This window comes from Heliconius melpomene, chromosome 11 (assembly GCF_056956725.1).
Source record: "Heliconius melpomene rosina isolate 202511_hmr_F chromosome 11, ASM5695672v1, whole genome shotgun sequence".
In the NCBI taxonomy this organism is placed as follows: domain Eukaryota; kingdom Metazoa; phylum Arthropoda; class Insecta; order Lepidoptera; family Nymphalidae; genus Heliconius; species Heliconius melpomene.
The window spans coordinates 11,166,197-11,187,629 of NC_140399.1; the positions used below are offsets into that span (position 1 = coordinate 11,166,197).

At 33.1% G+C, this 21,433-nt stretch overlaps 1 protein-coding gene across 8 annotated transcripts in view; it reads right to left on the reverse strand.

Annotated features, from left to right (window-relative positions):
- Window positions 1-21,433, reverse strand: part of shakB (Innexin family member shaking B) — a 111,039-nt gene that overhangs the window by 16,337 nt on the left and 73,269 nt on the right. For 3 of the 8 annotated variants that reach the window (XM_085192407.1, XM_085192406.1, XM_085192405.1), the window contains exon 2: window positions 6,345-7,068. The exons of the other annotated variants lie outside the window; for them this stretch is intronic. In XM_085192407.1, coding sequence (XP_085048533.1) covers window positions 6,345-6,716 — 372 coding nt within the window. In that variant the 5' untranslated portion in view covers window positions 6,717-7,068. The remainder of the gene's footprint in view (window positions 1-6,344; window positions 7,069-21,433) is intronic. 8 annotated transcript variants of the gene reach the window in all.

The following is a 21,433-nucleotide window of genomic DNA, read 5'->3' on the forward strand; positions in this document are numbered from 1 at the left end:
ATGGAAAAAAAAAATGTATTTTGATTTATTTCTTAATATTTACCAGTCATTTTGCTAAATTTTGCGATGTTGAAATCACGCAGATAAGTAATAAAATACATTTTTAATTATTTATAGCTATCTCCATGTACAGGATAGATTATAGATTATTATGAGTCTCATTACAAAAACATTTAGATAGGATTCGTAGTCACGACAACCATGATAGTCAGAGACACTAACCACTACACTAAAAGGCTAATGAAATAGTTTTTAAAATTTAAATTTTCATTTAAAACGTAAAAAAAAAGAAAAAACAACAAATTTATAAAGGAACCGCACATTAACTCCAGTCGAGGTGTTCTGCAAATTGGCTCATTACGAATTTGCATCGCGACGCGACGCGGCTAATATTGAATTATATTAATTTTTCCATTATGACTAACATCTCAGATTTACTAACTTCTCGTTTATATTAAGACTAGTTTTTTCCTGTGACTTTGTCCGTGTGGTCTTACGAGTATATATGTTGACACGTTTATTAATTAAAAGGTTCTGGGGTATTTTACATGATGTAATTGCATATTTTTTTACTGACCTCTTTTTTTGAAAAGGAGTAGGTTTTATATTCGTGGACATACGGTTGTTTTTTTTATGTTTGTCCGTCGATTTCTCCATAATTTGTAGACCTATATTAAAAAATATTTTTCGTATGAAAGAGCTATTTTCCATTGGACCAACCATTAAACGAACATGAATATTTTTTAAAATTTTGTTTTTATGGCTTTTGTTCGGTGTATTTGGCAAAAAGCGAAAAAGGAACATTATGTCGCACATATTTTTGGCGATTATGCCCTAAAATCTATCGACCTCACCATAGATAATTTTAAACTACTTATATTAAGTTAATTGATACAATATTTTCCATTATACAAGTATATGCTCCGATGGAAAAAGCTCCAGAAATAGAAATAGATCAATTTTATGCCGACATAGAGAAGGCAAAAGAAAAGTCGACTAAAAATCTAATATTAATCGGCGATTTCAACGCAAAAATTGGTATCTCACCTGCACAAATAAGCTCTATCATAGGACCCCATGGCTCAGGTACTTGTAACGAACGTGGTGAAAGATTAAAACAATTTGCGATCGATCAAGAATTATCAATTATAAACACATTGTACAAGAAAAAAGAAAATCAGAGATGGACGTGGCGTTCACCTAACGGCAACACATTAAATGAAATTGATTTCGTCCTGTCTAATAAACCCCATTATTTTACAAATATAGAGTTCATAAGAAAGCTTACATTCCCTTCAGATCACCGACTAGTGAGAGGCACAATGGTACTGAGCAACAAGAAAGAGAGCAGGAAAAAATTTACAAATTCAACATCAAATATAGAGTCGGAAAAAGAATACACAAACTATCGGAATTTACTAAAAGAAAAACTAGATAAATTAGATTTTGAAAAACGAACAATACAGCAATCTTATGATTCGCTAGAAAATACAATTCAAATCAGTCTAAGAGAAGCAAAATCAGAAATTTAAATTATCCCATAATGAAAAAATATCGATATCAAGAAGGCATGCTCTACAACACAAAAATGACAAAACTGAATCTGAAAAAGGGGAATTAAAGGAGTTATATAGATTAATATCAAGAAACATACAAGACGAATACGACACATACAAGCTAAATAAATATAAACAATGCATAGAGTCAACCGGTGGCATAAAAAGAGTCGATAAGAAATTACATAACTGTCAAAATTGTATACCCAAACTGACAGCACAACAAAAAACATCTAAAAATCGGCATGACTTAATCCTTATTGCCACAAAATTCTACAAAGAACTCTATGATGAGAAACAAATAATTAACAGCTGTTACACAACACCACATTTGTTACATAATACAGAAGAATCGGTAGAGCAATTTTCAAATAAAGAAATAAGCTTAGCAATAAAAAACCTAAATAACCAAAAAAGCCCAGGACCTGATTTCATTACAAATGAGGCAATAAAAGGCGCCGGAAATGTTATAATTGGAGTCTTAGCCAACTTGTTCAATGAAATACTGAAATACAAGACTGTTCCAAAACAATGGTGTGAATCTGAACTAATACTGCTCTATAAAAAGGGCGACCCATCTTCAGTATCAAATTATAGGCCCATTAGTTTGATGACGAACTTATATAAACTCTTTGCACAATGCTTACTAAGAAGAATAGGCTCAAAAATAGATGAGAAACAACCTATAGAACAAGCCGGTTTCAGATCAACATTCTCAACGATAGACCACATGCATGTAGTATGCCAAATTATCGAAAAACACAGAGAGTTCAATAAACCCTTATACCTTGCATTTATTGACTATAAAAAGGCTTTCGACACAATATCTCACAAAGCGATTATGGAAGCTCTTAAATATCATATGATTGACAACACCTACATAAACATAATCATGCATATATACAGCAAGTGCAGTAGTAGAGTGAAGCTGGAAAGAAAAGGCCCGTTCTTTAAAATATGCAGAGGCACGAGACAGGGCGACCCAATGTCCCCTAAAATATTCATCGCCGTGTTAGAGCTAATACTCCATGACATTAACTGGAAAAACAAAGGTATTAGACTAGGAGACAAATATCTAAGTCACTTAAGATTTGCTGACGACATTATACTTCTATCGAACAGCGCCAATGAAATCCAAGTCATGATGACAGCTCTGCATCGATGTAGTGAAAAAGCAGGATTAGAAATAAATTTCGATAAGACAAAAATTCTGACGAACTCTACGAAGACCAATATAAAAATAAATAACCAGCAAATAGAATACGTAAAAGAATACATATACCTAGGCAAATTAATAACATTTAGAGATATAGATACAGAAGAAATAGATAGGAGAATCACTTTGACGTGGAAGCGATACTGGTCCCTAAAACACTTATTTAAATCAAAAATGCCTGTTACACTTAAAAGAAGACTGATGGACTCCTGTATTCTTCCTACTCTCGTCTATGGATGCCAGACGTGGTCCCTGACGGAAGCAAACGCAAAAAAGATCTCAGTATGTCAAAGGGCTATGGAGAGGAGCTTACTGAAAATAAGACTAAAGGATAAAATAAGAAACGAAGAAGTAAGAAGACGAACGAAAGTGAAAGACGCTATAGATCATGTGAGACAAATGAAGTGGAAGTGGGCCGGACATTTGGCGAGATACAGAGACGGACGTTGGACGCGGGTCGTGACCGAGTGGCGCGGTCCGGAGGGCTGCAAGCGTCGCGTCGGGCGCCCCGTCAAGCGCTGGTCGGACGATATCCGCGCTGTTGCTGGATCTAAGTGGCTCTCACTAGCACAAAGCAGGAAAAAATGGCAAGAACTGGAGGAGGCCTTCACCCGCACGGGGGTTCCTAGATAAGACTTAACATAATTACTAACTCTTTTAACTTTTAATTACTACCTATAATTACTTACATTCTTTACTTTATATTAACGCATAAATTAACTACTTGTAGGTAAAAGGAACAAATAAAGGCTTTTTATTTTATTTTATTTTATTTTATTTATATTAAGTTAACTTATTTCTTGTCTTGTTTTTTCCATAGTTCTACTAAATTAGAGTGCATTTGTAACATTTAATTACTGAATAAAGCATTATTATTATTATTATTATTATTATTATTATTGTAATTTTAAAATTAGATGCTATAATTTTAAACTTCTTACTATTTTTACTTTTGGAGGTAGAGTATTCAAACGATCTCCAATTTCCGTCTACGTGTCTCCTACACGTGACAGCAGTACTGCCTGTATTGCTGTGATTTTAAGCATATACCTTCTTTAGTATCTCAAAACTTTTATTTGAGTACATTTTTCCCCAAAACATGATTGTAGGATTATTCTTCATTTGGGGCTTTAAATTCGGGGCTTTAATTTATATGCCTTTAAAAGAGAATATATCAAGTTTTGGGTTGAAAAAAATCATTAATTCATATTTTTTTATTCATTATTTCATATAGAATGTAACTCAAGTAATTTAATAGCTGCTGTGTAATTTAAAATAAAATTGAATAGATGTATAATCAACATTCATGCAATAATCATTTCATTTCATAATTATTGTTTTAAAAAAAGTCTTATGTTTTTTAATACAGTAAATGTAAATTAATGACTTTTCATGTCGCTGTGGCGTAGCGCGTCGGGACGGAGAATATTAAGCCATAATATTAGTCTCTCTCCGCCTATCTTGCCATTTCCAGAATACATCTTGAAAAAATATATCAAATAACACAAATAGTTTTTTTTTTCATAAAATTTCAAACATAAACAAAACGTTCTTAACGGTTACCGTAGTGCTAAAAACTTAGGCGTCAGAGAGGTCAGTGGTATCTAATTAGCCCAGTGATAACGAAGATAAGGAAACATCTTCTCAACTCCTAATTGGAATGATCCAGTTTCACTGATCCATAAGATTTAGATGCTTGTCGTAGACCAGGCCATATTATAAACATGTCAAATTTTAGTTTTGTTGGCTAAATTTGTTTTTTTTTAGCTTCACGCTTTATCCCAGATATCTGTTATATCTGTTTTCATTTGCTTCCTTGCTTTGGTAAGAGTGGTTTCTTAACTCAAACCAAGTGGTAGTGAGTTGAGCGGAAGTGACGTAACAGAATATCTTATTACTAGTTTCCCTCTGCATACCCTTCTAAAATCGGGATACAGCGTAAAATTAAACGAAAATAAAATTAGCTTCATGCTATATCCCGCACACAGCGGGGTAGGCAGAGGGAAATTAGTGTTAAGACACTCCGTTCTCCACTTTCTGCCGATTTCTAGAGGTATTGCGTGTTGAGTGGCAGAACTCAACACCGCTCTTTGCCTCGACACCAGAGCGAAGAAATGGAAATATAGATTTAAATAAATATTTCATCTCCTCGAGTGGGGATTGAACCCACAACCAGTCGGTTTTACAGTTACACCTTATGCCACGGATGGCCTAAAAGAAAATGGTAAAAATGATATATGACCAGGTGATATGTCGCAACCACCTGCATCGATAGACTGTTTACATGATGATGACCCTCTGATACTATTTTTATTATAGCTTCAAAAATCGTAAACTTAAATCTGGATCGTTAATCAAATCTGGCGGGATTTAGGGTCTGAATACTTCTACTGACAACTCGTGATTTCGCTTGATATATTAACATACATTACTTTTTTATTTGACATTATAGCATTTGTAAGTGAATTTGGAAAATTTTACCTTATTTCGATTTTTGAAGATTGCAGTACGTCCTCCAAGAAAGCGGAGAAATAACTTCAGATTTTTCCCCTTTTTCGTAAAATTTTCAAGAAATTGTGAGTTTAGTTGCGAAATTTAACGCCGCGTTTTCTTACTCGAGCAAGAAATTGAAAATCGAAACCAAAATAATCGCGCTTAAAGTCAATTGACAGGGCATTACCCACGATTTCAAAATTTCTACTACCCTCATTTTGCGTTTGCCAAACTTCATTATAAAAAAAAATTATATGGTCTAACAATTTCCATTAAAATAATAAAAGAAAACAACAAAACAAAAGATAAGAATTATAAAACTACTAAATAAACGAAGAAACGTCTTCCCAAGTTATTATCGTATTTAGATTCACGTTTGAATCATTCGAATCTGGTTATGAGTGATTTCGCCTTAACAGAGCATTTAAGTCAAAATAATGAACGCACCAGTGATTGACTAACGCTGAGTTGTGACGCATCACGATTAATGGGAATTATTTAAAGCCTACCTAACCTAACTCTATAATAATACCTTTTCGTCATATATCGGAAATTATTATTTTTAGCTTTTCAGAGTATTATTCAGGAAAAGTAAGTATAAGTTATATTTTTTTTTAAATATTATATATATTTTATTTATTTGCCAGAATTAGAAAAATTGCTTGTGGAGCGTTGTCTGCTAGAGAGAGAATCAAAATAGTTTATTGTCCTTAATGGATATCGAATCTACAACCATAGCGTTAATTGTCACTTAAGGCTGCTCTGGACTTTTGTGACGCATATAAAAATAAATTTATTACTTCTTATCAGTTGTATCTCAATAAAGATTATGCAGCGGCGGTTTTTTTACATTTTCAGCCCATTTTTCAAGAAAATGCCTATTGGAATGACCTCAACGCGCATTTCGTCTACCAGAGCGAAGACAAGAATATATAACCAGTACCTCGAGTAGGGCTAAAACCCATAATCATTGCGTTGAGAAACATACACTGTCCAGTACGCAACAACGATGTGAAAGATTTTCACACATTAAGCATAAGATTTTAAATAAAAACATATACATTTTAAGCTAAACTCACCTGGAAAAATAGGCAAAAGCAGACCCATTGGTAGTACTTATATATCTTCATATCACTGATATCCTCCTTCCCCTTCTCGCGGCTGTTCCCTATACCAGGGTACGGCACTTCCACCCCCACTTTTTTGTGAAAAAAACTTTTCAGCGTATAAGTCGAATGGATCCAACAGTAAGTATTTAAAACGTCCTCGGGAATATCCTTCGTATGTATACAGTCTATCGGGTTCCCCACGTACTGTCTGGTCGTCACTATCAGGCTGAACGATATTAGAAGTATGACAGTAATCGAATAGTGCAACCTGAACACCGGCGAGTCGATATGCACATAGTTCACCTTAATAAGATTTTTTAAACCGCGGAAAACGTCTAACATTTTAAACGCTTCAGAGCAAACTCAATCACTTTTTGTCCAGCCACATTCACTAACATTATAAGTTACTCTATTTATTGTTTTGGAGCACCAGAATTTTTTTTAATGAACGATTGTTTTTTTTTTTTCAAATTTCACTTACAGTTCGTTGGGCGTAAGGCACTTTGTATAATGGCAGTGGTCATTGTTTTAAACGTGTTTGTGCTGATGTATTTTTTTTGGTATTTTTATAAACTTGAGAAACGATACCATTGTGTCATATTTTCTACGTTTCATAATTTTTTGTTTTGCCGCGCGGTCATTTGGTCGGCGCGCGCACCTCCGGCTTACTCATTATTATGAACTATTAATGTGTCTGGAAGATAAAATGAGAATTAATGTTACATTTCTTTGATAAAACGTGTGAAACAGATTGTACGTGATTTACGAACGTCGCCGATCCACCGGAGCTGCCAGAGCTATTCGTAGGTCAGTCGTAAAGATTGTAGTTTCACTGAAAATTTCATATCTATATGTGGGGCAAGATTTCCAATTTTATTATTTTTTGCCTGTACTAAAATAATAATAAAACTAAACAGATTTTTGCTTGTATGCACTAATCTCAGGAACTTTTAATTGAGACCTTTATGTGTACCGTGTTTGAAACATCTTAATAGCCCGAAGTAACTCTCTGTTACCGGTACAGTGGACTATCTATATAGAAACGATTAACGCATCATAAGTGCCTAAAACGTTATCTATAAATTTACTTTCCAATATAAAAACAATCTTTTACGTCGAACCAGTAGTCTCTGAGAGTGACGAGTTCAACTAAACAATCTTAATTTTTGTCTAGCTTCACGCTGTATCCCGCATGTGGCAAGGTAGGATGAGGGAACCTGGTAATCTAGTGTTAGTACCTCCATTCTCACTAGAAAGTTTTGCGCCAAAACGGTCTCACATTAATTTCTGCAGTTTTATGATAATTAGTATAAATTATCTATATATATAAAATCGAAAGGTCACTCACTCATTACGAAATCTCAGAAACTACATGTGTTAGGAATCTCAAATTTTGCCTAGGAGTTATTTATAGGACGTAGGTGCTCGCTAAGCCAGGAATTTGCAATATTCGACTTCTAAGGGGTTGTTTTTGGAGTCAAAAGTTTGTATGAAACTTCGTTAGTACAAATGCTAGGAGCCTCAAATTTTGCATAAACGTCACTGGGACGTAGTCATGGAGACAGAAATTAATAATAACATAGTTCACGCGGGTGAAACCGCGAGCGGGCCGCTAGTAATACATATATGTAATATGTAATTAGAAACAAAAAATAGAAATTTTTAAATAAAATTGTCAAGTAATACAAAAAAGTTTTTTTTTGTATAGAACTAGTTTAAAAATGTTTCAGGCGAAGCGAAGCGGCGTCTAACAGAACATGATATCTTCAAGTGGGCTTGGGTCGGTTCTTTTGAATACTCGAAAGCCCTACCAACTTTATTTTCCAAATAAATAAGTTGGCTTTAACGAGACTTATTTCAATTCTTATAGATGTAAATATAGAGTGTATTTATAAGTAGTGAATAATGAAAATAGTAACAAAAAGCCTTATTATTGATAAAATATAACTCCGTTTGCCGAAAATTTGGGTTTAACAAGACTTGAAGCTACATTAGTATTTTTCAGGTCTAGTTAGTTAACGATTTTGGTGGATGCTCGAATCCACTTTTACACACGTTACGTACACTTTTACGTGTTATACTCGTTATTGACACATCTCTCCACCAGTGGAAATCGCCAAGCATGGCTTGTAAGTCTCCGTTTTGGAGTTCTCCTTACGTCTCCGCTTTGGTGAAGTCCACGGTACGGGAGCCTAAAACCTACTTAGAAATTCACAACTTATATGCAATAAATATATTTTTAAAGTAATCATGACAAATCCGACTTCAAAGCGAATATTATAATGATATACAGATAATTTGTCAGGTTAATTACACGGATATATTACGACGACGTAGGTGGCCGTGTAAATTTTTCAGCGGCCACATTGAATTTGTCATTTGAGCATCGTTAGTTGGGCTTGTTAAGGAAAATAAATTAGTTTAGTAGATTTCATCTCTCATCTTCGTTTTTTAATAGCGCTATTAGGTTCTTGTAATTTTGTTTGATATTATTTTAGTATTTGATTATTTAAATTTCTATTTAAAAATAAATTAATAATAGAATTTTTTGAGTAAATTGCTAATATTTAGGCTGTAGTGGCGCAGTTGAATGATTGTACCTAAACGTGATGTTTGTGCGTTCGATCTCCGCCCGAGGAAATTAATCACTAAAATTTCACCGCTATGGTTTTTGACAAAGTGCGGCGTTGAATTATGCATCTATAATTAATAGAAATGTTCAATGTTCTTAGAAGAAGACATCGAGACAGGAAATCTTTACTGTATGAAGAATGGTATTCACGTCAAGATGAAGTCAAAATAATCTCGTAGTCTAATATAAAGCAAACACCAACATTATTTATTATCGAATCAATATTTTCTATAACTACATAGTTGCTTCCTATTGAAATATAATATAGAATAATATTTAAAGTAGCTTCGATGCACGATTTTATAATCTATAGAACGCGTTAAATCGTTCAATAAACTGTATACAAAATGTGATTCATAGTGATATAATGTAAGCGATCATACAAAGTTCAAACAAGATCTTACAAAAATATATTTAGATAGCAATATTTAAAAAAAAATATTTATTTATTATATATCAGTCGTGGCGCAGGGCGTGCGACTATAATAGCGACAGGTTGTGGGTTCGATTCTTACTCGAGGAAATTAAATACTTAATCTTTTCATTTTCTCGCTCTGGCTACAAGTCCGCCACTCAACACGCAATGCTTCCAGAATTCTGTGGAAAGTAGAGTTCCGTTCCCCGTTTTCTGCCGAATTCTGTGGAAAGTAGAGTTCCGTTCCCCATTTTCTGCCGAATTCTGTGCCTTAATGGGAACAGACTACGTTAAACCTGCGTTCCTCGATAAGTTGACTGTCTAACACAAAAAAAAACAATTTGAACCAACAGTTTCTGAGATCAGCACGTTCAAACAAGCAAACTCTTCGCTTTTATAATATAAATAAAAAAATAAAAAATTGAAATTTGCATTTTTAAACGTTTCACCGGTCGTTAACTAAATATTTGCCAAAGTATGTAAGTAGAGGCAATTGAACGCAGAATTTCTTTGAACCAGAATATTTTTCAGCAAGAAATCGCACTATGATTTACACTATTATGACAACGCCAATTTATCATATTATTTACGTGAACAGGTTCTTTGTGAGCTATTTGTACGTTACTCAGAAATGATTTGAGTCACCTGCGCGTGCGCATCTCTTTGATCTCAACTTACGATTCGGTTTGACATGTTTTTAGTGTTTTGTAAGTTTTTTGACATTTATATGTTTTATTTATTTAATTGGAATAAATAGCAAACGTTCTGTTACTAATGGGGGTAATTAATAGCGGATTATTTCCAGTCTGTTTTTTTTAATAATTAATTGTCTGTCATAAATATATTTTTTAACGTGACTATTATAGAAAAATATATGAATGTTCATTAAGAGAAGACAAGATGTGAAGACACTTTAAATAAATATTTTAATTATGATTCATTTAAATTGGTTATACAAACAGATCTTATACTAGCTTCTATAGTTAATATAAAACATGGCAACACTACAAAATTATTAAAAGTAAACGTTTATATTCTGCCATACGAAACGTCAAGAATAATTCGGTTACATTTAAAATAATAAATTTTGGTTATTTATTTAAGACCATTAAAAGTAGCACAAAATGAGAAAAGCACGAGCTAATTATTACAGTAAAGGAAATTGCACAATTTATGTTATACCGTAATACATAATAATCTGAATATATATTATATAAAATAATTTTGAACCTTATGATTGTGGATAATAAAGTTTTATTTAGATTGCAAGTATTTTCTGGGCTAATCACCTCTAGTCTTCTGGAATACTCATTAGTAGGTACAATGTATTTACATTCTTGTTACATCTGGAATATGGTGAAAGTTACTGAAGTACTTTCTTCAAAGTTATTTATATTTTTTTGATTATCGGGATATTTTTAGATAATTTTAATTTTAGGTTCCGGTTCTTGGTTTCCGATACCGACTTTTAGTAATACGTTTAGCAGGTTTTGCAGAAAAAAGCTTTCTTTTGAATGGTGACTGTTATTTTCCCGGGTAATACTTAAATTTTGAATGAAAATTTTATTGAGTAAAAATTTGTTTGTGTTTTTAATATTCAGTAATCTCTATACACGAGGTGCAACTGGAAAATTTTATCCAGGGGAATATTTATAACTAAAATATATGCGTTTCAGTTCAGATGAAAGTGTGACGTTGAGTTTTTGGTAGCCCCTTTGGTAGCCAGCCCTTCTAGTATTAAAAAATGTTAAAAACTTACGAATACTAAGTACTTAGTAGGAGTTTTTAAATTTTGAAAAAACACAAATATTGACTATTGATTCAGCGTGAATTTAATGTAATTACTAAAATACAAAATTAGTCATAGGCACTTAAAGTGCAAGATCGATGTTTTAAATACTATATTTCCTTTTAAATGTTCTTATATCTGCCAAGTAATTATTTGAGACTGATTATACTAATAGTATAGTAATTAATTTAGACACTTGGCTGTACCTTTTGTGAATGAATAAGATTCTAAATATATAAGAGGTGACTGACTGATCGGTCAAAATGATTCAGCTCATCAATGGACGGATCGATATTGGATTTTATTTGTCAGTATATAATTAATATAGTGGGTAGTTTGTGTAGACTTTACGACCCTTAAATATTCAGGGTATCCTATTGGTACTCCCCTAGATTCTCCTCCCTACATGCCAAATTTCAGCGTTTACCGCCGTATGGTTTCTGCTGTTTGTAAATCATTTATTAACGGAAGATTTATATATATGTATATAAATGTCTGTATTAACATACATTTTATTTTATAAATGTAACTACGCCTAAAATATAGTTAATAGTTAGTGTAGTTTTGGTAACATCGCGTGTTTAGTGGCGGAATTCCACGCCACGCTTAATCTACCAAAAGGAAGATATTAAAATAAATTAAATCGAATCGAATCTAAAGGCATCGTAATAACAAGCAAACGATGTTATTTCAACAATTAAACCATTACCACTATACTTATCAAACTGAAAGCTAAAAGAGCGACTACCAAATATATTGCAACAAAATTACCCAGTTGGATACATTTGACAAATTTCTTGAATGAATAATGCTAATAATACTATCTAATTACAGAAGCGGCGGTTGCCAAGTTGGCGGACGCGTGACAGAAAATTATTTAATAGGAGGAGTATTTATTTTAAAAATCGCGCCCGCTATTGTCTTTGTCCTTGGCCTCATTGTTTGAGTTAATTGTGTGGTGTTTTTAGCATTTTTTTTGTCGTCATTTCAAGTTATAGTTTTTTAAGAAACTTTCTTTTTGTTTTCTTTTTTGGATGCAAGCTGATCGCATATAGCAGGGTAGGCAGAGAGAATGTAGTATTAAAATACTATATTTCTCACTCTCCGTCCAATTTACGATAGTCAGCGCGTTGAGCCCGCCACTAACATGCAATGCCCCGATAATTTTGGGGAACATAAAGAAATTAGAAAGAATAAAGAAAATAGTGTAATCTCCATATCTAAGCATTCTCATCCTCTACACAAAATGTGGATGATGTGTAAAAATAAAAATAATAAAAAAAAACACAAAATAGCTATGCGTAAGCCCACCACTTTACACGCGTTAACCACCAAAAATATCCAAATCAATATATCTTTTAAAATAACGCACTATTTATTTATAATCATTAATTTGATGCGTGTAACTGTTTTCTGTCGGTGCGACCTTCGGGCAATCGTAATAGATGGACTTTTATAATTCACAATCGAGTACCTTTAATGTACCTTATCTTTTCTATAAAGCTAGATTTAATAGTGTTTATATTTTAATTATTGGTTTAAACAATTGTCTGTCTATCATATAGATATTTAATGTAAAAAGTTTCGGACTACATTTTTATAATAGAAACTCTTGTATAATAGAAGTATATATTTATTATTGCAAAATTAAAACGAATTTCATAATACCGCAAAGAGCTAGAAAGAAAGTTTTAGTCTAAATCAAAAGTTCCTTACATTTCAGTTATACTGCAATATGTAAGTATCTGCACCGAAGGGTCTTCCATACCAATATTAATTCCGGGAGCATTCAACCAGAAATCCTTACGACGTTGTAAATTTGGCTTTATAAAATTATTTAAACTGCATTTCGGCCATTGCTAGCCGTAGAGGTCGTATTTTGTACAGTGAATTGTAAAAAGTTATGTCGTATATAAATAAGTCTATGAAATATATGTGTCTGTAATTTGTTTTTCTTCTTAATGGAGTTCCTTCATGGCTTAATGTAGACTAAGAGAATGTACGATATGTTTTGAAAATTTGAAAATCCTTCTAATTGAATATTTAATATTTTCATTTCTTCGTTCGGATACTTATGGCAGGCTTACTTACTTACTTTCGGCAGAAAGAAGAGAACGGAAGTATCTTAATAGAAACAGAGTATCCTAACACTAGGTTCCCAAGCTTCCTATGCCTGCTACATGCGGGATGCACGGTGATGAAAAAAAAACCTTCATTATTGGTCACAAACTGAGAAACAGTTACGACCGTTGTCTCTACTACTGTAGACAGTAACTGAAAAGGGCAAATGAAACTACAGGGCTTAGTAAGTTGAAATTTGCCATGTAGGCAGGCTAGGGAGTGTAGGGGAACCCTAAAAGATAAAACTGGACTTATCTAATACAGACGTCAAATAATAATAAATAAGCTATCCAATACTCAGCCTTCTAACAAGAAATGCATTTAATTTTATCGATACAGCTCATTGATTTACAAACTATGTAAAGTACGAGTATAAAAAGCTGGCGTAGCTTCTGGCTATACGAGATATATAAAAGGAAAGTTTTTAACGCGAAAACTTTGAATGTCGTTAACCAGTGCCTAAGGTGAATCGGACTTATGTTCATTTTTAATAGAAATATGTCTGTTTATATATTTTTTCAGCTTCACTTTTTAATAATTTCTCTACTAACTTAACATCGCATGGGAATCGAATCCACAACCATCGCTTTCATAATCATTGCACCACGTGAGCCTCCTCGCCAACTCTGTGTATATTTCTAATATTTTAAAATGTAATTCAGTATAGTCAGTCAGTATAGAATTAAAAATATGTAGAAATTTCATATATTTTTTAAAGGATAAGGACTCTTTTCAATCAAGAGAGCTATTGAAGGTGAATAGGAAGCGCCAAGTCTAATACCCAGATTTAAACTTCTGTGTGGAATTTCTGATGTCCTGTTAATTTTATATGAAAAAATCATAGACTGAGAGTGATAGCGTCTGTTTGTAAATGCGACGGGTCTGGGTTTGATTCCCACCTGGGGCAATAAACTATTTTTATCTCTTCGCTTTAGTCATGCAAATTGGACGGAATTGAGGCTTCTTTATGCCTACGGAAAAACTTTTTAATATTATTTATAGAAATAAAAAAAATACAAACAAAAAAAAATCTATGGTTAGATTACCATTGCTTTATATCCTATATCTTATAAAACAAAGTCGCTTTTCGTGTCTGTCTGTTGTTTCTAACTCTTCTTCTTCTAAACCACCCAACGAATTTTGTTGCGGTTTTCACCATTAGGTCGAGTATTTTTCGTAGAAGGTTTATATATAGTTTATTATTTGTACATTCTTATGTAAATTAACATAAATACGATAAATATGAATATAGTCCTACCCGTTAAGACACTTTCGCGCATGCGCTGCTTTAATGGTAAGTACTACATGAAAAAAATGTACTGGAGTATTGTTCCTCTCAATGAGATCTACAAAAAAGTCCGCGATAGCATATTCGTATCTTTTAAGAATAACGTGTAGTGATCATTTTTCTGTCTAAAAATAATAATTTCAATATATTTTTTATTGTGAGGGATATTTTTCCATAATGGTATTAATCCTTATCCTTTAAAATACTTTATTAATTTTCTACGTTAAACGAAGATAAAATTTGCTTTTTATACAATTTCGAAATTGCGAATAGTTTTAGAGCAAAACGCATTTAATTGTTGACACATCACGTCGTTGACACTTCAACCGTATCGACTCAAGTTTTACTTATCCCTTACTCTCAGCATATAAATAAGTATATTAGTTACGTTGGCCATTTAATGTAGATCAAAACTGTCTTTTACTGTTTTTCATTTTAATAAGTACTTTAGAAGTTGTTACAATATCAAAAAATCCTTGCTGCGAAACGGCTCGCCACTCGCCATGCGTCCGCCGCGCCCGTCTGCCTGTGGTGGTTCAGTGGTAGAATGCTCGACAGCCACGCGGGCGGCCCGGGATCGATTCCCGGCCGATGCATTCTATTTAATTTTCCTCACAGGCAGCCACGTAATGCTTGCTTTTCATCAGGGACAGAATACCCTCTTCAGCATTAACCACAAGCAAAAAAAAACCTGCCTGCCTTTATAGCAACGAAGATTTAGATGCGTTTACACGTGTTGGATAATTGGAGTTGAATGTATTATATCAGCGCGATATATTTTTTGTAGTAGTTATTAGTAGGTAGGCTTTTGTTTATAATTTCTTCCGTTTAAAAATAGTCATCTATATATATAAAAGGACTTGTCCTCACTGACTGAGGTAAGACGCACGCACAGCCGTAACCGCTGTGCGTAGAAACGTTAAATTTGGACAGATGTTTACTTTCGTAATCTGGACATCCACTAAGAAGGGATTTTGAAAGATTTTAACCCTAAAGGTGTGAAATAGGGATTGAAAGTTTGTATGGAAAAAAATTGAAATTGGCACCGATTCTTATAAAATTTGAAATTCAGACTCTTAAAAATATTTAATTGAACACGTATTTCATGGTTTTCTAGAATTCTTTCCATAAGGGTGCAAATAAGGGGTTGAAAGTTTGTATGGAAAAATTCTTAAATGGCCACCGATTTTTATAAAATTTGAAATTTAGACTCTTAAAAATATTTAATTGAACATGAGCTTCTTGGTTTTCTAGAATTCACTCCCTAAGGGTGCAAATACGGGGTTGAAAGTTTGTTTGAAAAAATCTTCAAAACGCCACCGATTTTTATAAAATTTGAAATTTAGACTTAAAAATATTTCATTGAACACATGTTTCATGGTTTATTAGAATTCACCCCTAAATACGTAAGCGAAGCTGCGCGCGTCCGCTAGTCTATCTATATATATAAAAGGACTTGTCCTCACTGACTGAGGTAAGACGCACGCACAGCCGTAACCGTTGTGCGTAGAAACGTGAGATTTGGACAGAAGTTTACTTTCGTAATCTGAACATCCACCAAGAAGGGATTTTGAAAAATTTTAACCCTAAAAGGGTGAAATAGGAGTTGAAAGTTAGTATGGAAAAAAATTTAAATCGGCACCGATTCTTATAAAATTTGAAATTCAGACTCTTAAAAGTATTTAATTGAACACGTGTTTCATGGTTTTCTAGAATTCTTTCCATAAGGGTGCAAATAAGGGGTTGAAAGTTTGTATGGAAAAATTCTTAAATCGCCACCGATTTTTATAAAATTTGAAATTTAGACTCTTAAAAATATTTTATTGAACACATATTTCATGGTTTATTAGAATTCATCCCTAAATACGCAAGCGAAACTGCGCGTGTCCGCTAGTTTAAATATATTTTAATAAGTACTTGAAAAGATTAGTAGCACAGATTTAAAATTACGGTACCTACGAAAAAATCTGTGCTGTGTAAAACAATTGGAAAATCCTTATTGAAACTACGAAAATGCGGGTTGCATTAGGGTTTAATTAATTTTCACATTATCTTAAGTGCTTCGCAAACATACATTATATGAATAATCCAGTAGTCAAAGCGGGCGAAGCCGCAAGGGGGTCGCTAGTTTGTATATAAATTACAATATAATTTTATGTTCATATATTTTTGATTTGTAGGAAACTTTCATCTTAAAATGATTTATCTTGTTTCTTTGTACTTTTACAAGAAACAGTCGTAAAACTGATGAGGATATAAGAAATAACTTATTTAAATTATTGTGAAGATAACTCGTTGAAGTTTTTATAGCCCGTAATTATTGTAAAATAAACAAAATATTAACTTCGAAAGTAATAAATGTATTATATATTTCCAAATCTTTTGACGTCATGATAGCGTAGAATATAGAACGAGCCTGCAGATAAAGCTAGTTTAAAGAGAAAAAAAAACGATTATATTTCTTAGTTTCACAATGTACCTAGCATGGAAGATAGATGGGACCTGGAAACCTAGTGTTAAGGCACTCCATTCCCCACTTTCATAATTTTTCTTTACGAACACAAGTTATCAGCGTCATCTGTATATTCAATATGGTGTTAAATAATCTATAAACTAAATGTGTAAATATATCTAAATCTAAATAAGCTTTGCCGTGATGATTCACTCGCTATTCCTAGATTGTCTCCAATACCTTCACTTCCTGTGACTAACGTTTGGTCTCTTTTATCTTGCAAGTATCTTATTTCATTGGTTTCTTTCATCTATTATGCTACAGTTGTGTATAAACAAACAATTTGGCAAGTTTCTTTGTTTTACTATTTTGGCCGTCGAGGCGCAGGCACAAGGGTGTGACTGTAACGCGATGGTTGTGGGTTCGATCCCCACTGGAGGCAGTGAAATATTTATTCACGTTTATATTTCCATTTCTTCGCTCTGGTGTCGAGGTAAAGCGCGGCGTTGAGTTCTGCTACTCAACACGCAATGCTTCCAGAATTCGACAGAAAGTGGGTAATGGAGTGTCGTAACACTAGGTTCCCTCTGCCTACCCTGCTGTGTGTGGGGGGGCGGGGAATACAGCGTGAAGCTGATTATTATGATTAGATATATGATAGTGTCAAAACACTCCGGTTTTTTTTATATTTTACATGTACATTATGTTGTTATGCTGATCAAATATAATATTTTTCTTTCAACTTTCCGGCTCTCTTTTTGGTGTACATAAAATGTCTCTATTTCTTAAGCAATCGCTCTAATATTTTTCAATTACTTTATCAATTTTGATGTTTTCATTGGGTGTTGGATGGCGGTGCTTAAAGCTGCGTTTTGTCTTAGAAAACATAAAACGTAGTTATTTTAAATCTATATATATAAAATCGAAAGGTCACTCACTCATCACGAAATCTCAGAAACTACAAGTGCTAAGAATCTCAAATTTTGCAGAGGAGTTACTTATAGGACGTAGGTGCTCGCTAAGACGGGAATTTGCAATATTCAATTTTTAAGGGGTTGTTTTTGGGGTCGAAAGTTTGTATGAAACTTCGTTACTACAAATGCTAGGAGTCAAATTTTTCATAGACGTCACTAGGACGTAGTCATGGAGACAGAAATTAATAATAACATAGTTCACGCGGGTGAAACCGCGAGCGGGCCGCTAGTATAATATATGTACCAATTTCCATATTTGTACAGTTCCAAATTATGACTATTCGTCAAACACTTTTCTACAGCGCCACGAGTCTCAAAAATAAGACTAGAAAATTAAAAAGACAAAGATACACCAACAAATGAAACAAAAAGAAGCATTTTCTCAAAAGATATTATAAAAAACACATATATTTCTATGTGTCTTATGTCGTACAAAAATTACAGTTCTGTTTCTATATATTTTCATTTGAACCGGTTTGTTATAAACAGTGGCTCCCGGCCCACAGATGTCAAGCTGGACTGTACAAAAGGCTTAGTTCACTTTAAAAGAACAACTGCACTTTAAACGTCTCACTATTTCTTAGATATTTTACATATTTAAATGGAATTGGTACATTTAAATAATATTATGTAATTAGTAGTGCAAATACTTTATATTTTTTGCTTTCGATGAGTATTTTATGTGTACATTGTGTAATTGCTATCCACGCTAGAGTCAAAACTAGGATGAACTTATTAGGTGGCAGAACCCTTAGATGGGCCCAAAAGAAAATGTAATACAAAATATATAGTAATGTCTCGAATTCAGAACAAAAAGAGAGTTTCTTGATACAGGGCATGCTATAGCATGAAACTATAAAGCTAAGTAAATCCCCCATTTTAGCTGCTACGATCAAGTAGTTGACAACCACGTTGCCGTTAAGACTAAAAAATTATATCTTCTAAGCATATGTACATATATTTGTATTATGAAAACTACACTCATAATTCCCCAGGAAGTGACAGGATCATATGACAAATGTAATATCCGCTTATTCAAGTTACAACACACTAATACTGTTACAAAAGTTTCATGCAAATCTTGTCAAGTTGTCGCTCACCAAGTTATAAATAGCAAATAACTCTTAAGATAAAATACGGCGTTGAGTTTCGCGATTCAATGCAATATCTCGAAAGTTTTGCATAAAGTAGTGAATTAGTGCTATAGAAGTTGAACACTAAGTTCCCTGAGCCTACCCTTTTGTACGCGGGAAAAAGAGTGAAGTTAAAAAAACCTCTTAATTTTAAAAAAAGGTGTGCCTATGCTGGAATTTTAAAGAATCTGAAATCTTATACTAGTCTGGAAATGGTCATTAAATCTAATAAAAAAATGGATGGATCTAACTCATCAAGGAAATATAAGGAGACTCTTAGGTTTTCCAAATAATTATCAAAGTTTTTTTTAACATCACTTGTACGCAGTCTTAATCAAAACTAAAATGATAATTGCTTCGTGTTCACAACCAGTGATTCTTGTACCAAATGAACGGCGGTGTGCAGAATTTACCTATTATATACATATATTCAAAACCGGACTTTTCCTTATGTTAAGTAGAGTCTACTACAATTTCTTGTAATACATAGATACCTAGATACCTTACAAATGCTACTTAGTGTTTGTTACAATGACACTGCACCTGACTCTTGAAACTCAGGGTCCTATGGATTATCGATTATCTTCAGCTTATCCTTTAAGCTGTTCGATGAAGAGATGTTCAGTAATTGGATTCTGTTTTTGCATGACAACTTATAAAAGGTCACTGAAAGTGTCGGCGCAGCTAGGACGTTTGATTACACGATATGGTTAAAGTCTTTTCGTTTTAATGTCTTTGAAAGGAATAATTATACAAAAAATAGCACTCAAGTTTAAAACTTGAAGCTTCTATTTTTAAGATTCGTCATGACCATTTTTATAAGGATTATATGAGGTATCATAATAATTATATTCTATCTTTTACCCGCGGCTTCGCCAGCATGGTTAAATGGAAATAAGAAGTATGAGTTGTCTATGACATATGATAGATTTTTAGTCCCCGAGCTAACCACAACAAAAACTCGAGAAGCCGAGACAATATCATTTTTTCAACTCGAGCCAGTAGTTACTGCCATTAGCGCTTTCAACCAAAATTTTCAGCTTTAAAAGATTAGTATAAATAAGAAGTTATACTAACAATCATAAATAAATAAAGGAAATGACTATAATTATATGTTATATATTAATAATTGTAACATTTTCAAAATAACAAACGAAATATATGATCAAAGCGTCGTCAAACTCCAAAATGGCCCAAAGGATAAGGCAATCGAGCCATATGACTCTGGCAGAGCCGTCAGATCGCGTGCCAACGTTCCGATACACGATTATGTTTATTGATTACAATATTTGTAAATGTTATGTTTAAGTTAGCGTTTGCTTGTGGGATAAATGTTATTGAAATCCCACCTACAATTTCTATTTGAATCTATACTTAATTTTATCAATCTGAAGAGTTTGTTTCGTTGAACGCATTAATCTCAAGAACTACTGATTCGAATTGAAAAATTATTTTTGTATTACATTGGTCATTTATTGAGGAAGGAGGTAGTTATATTACATCACGTTAATATCTATGAGAGTGGAATGTGGAGAAAATGTTGTAAAGCTTAGATTGCGTAGATGCTCTTAGAAATAATAATTTCAGATTTTCTGAATTCTTTTCTTTCAGGAATTTTTTCTGAATCTATACTAATATTCAGAAATACGCATTACCTCCGGAAAAAAGGCGGAATGGAAATGTCTTAAAGGGAATTGAGTATCTTACTCTAGGTTCCCAGGTTCCATTTGCCTACTATGTGCGGGATACAGCGTGAAGCTAAAAAATAATTTTACATTTTCATGTAACACTTCTAGTCATTAATGTTATATAAAAAATTACATAATTTTAAAAATGTATAACTAATGAGCTTTTAACAGTGAAACACGTATGATAAGAATGAACACATTTCACTCAATGGTTGGGTCGAGTGCCAAAAAGTTACGTAGCACTTCAACGATTAGTGAAAACCATTATAAAATTTTTTAAAGTTAAGTTAATTAAAATAAAAAATACATATAAAATTTCAAATATAAAAATAGATGCAACTTATGGTGCAGTTGCACAAGCGTGCGATTGTAAACACGACAGATTTGGGTACGATTCTTTCGAGACGATTGGACGATTGAATGAAAATAATGATAATTTCATGAAAATAAAAATACCTCAAGTAATATGAAAAGTATCGAGTAGTATATGAAAATAAAAATCCGTCGAGTGGGAAACGAACCCACAATTGTCATATTTACATGCTACTACTGCGCTACCACGGCCTT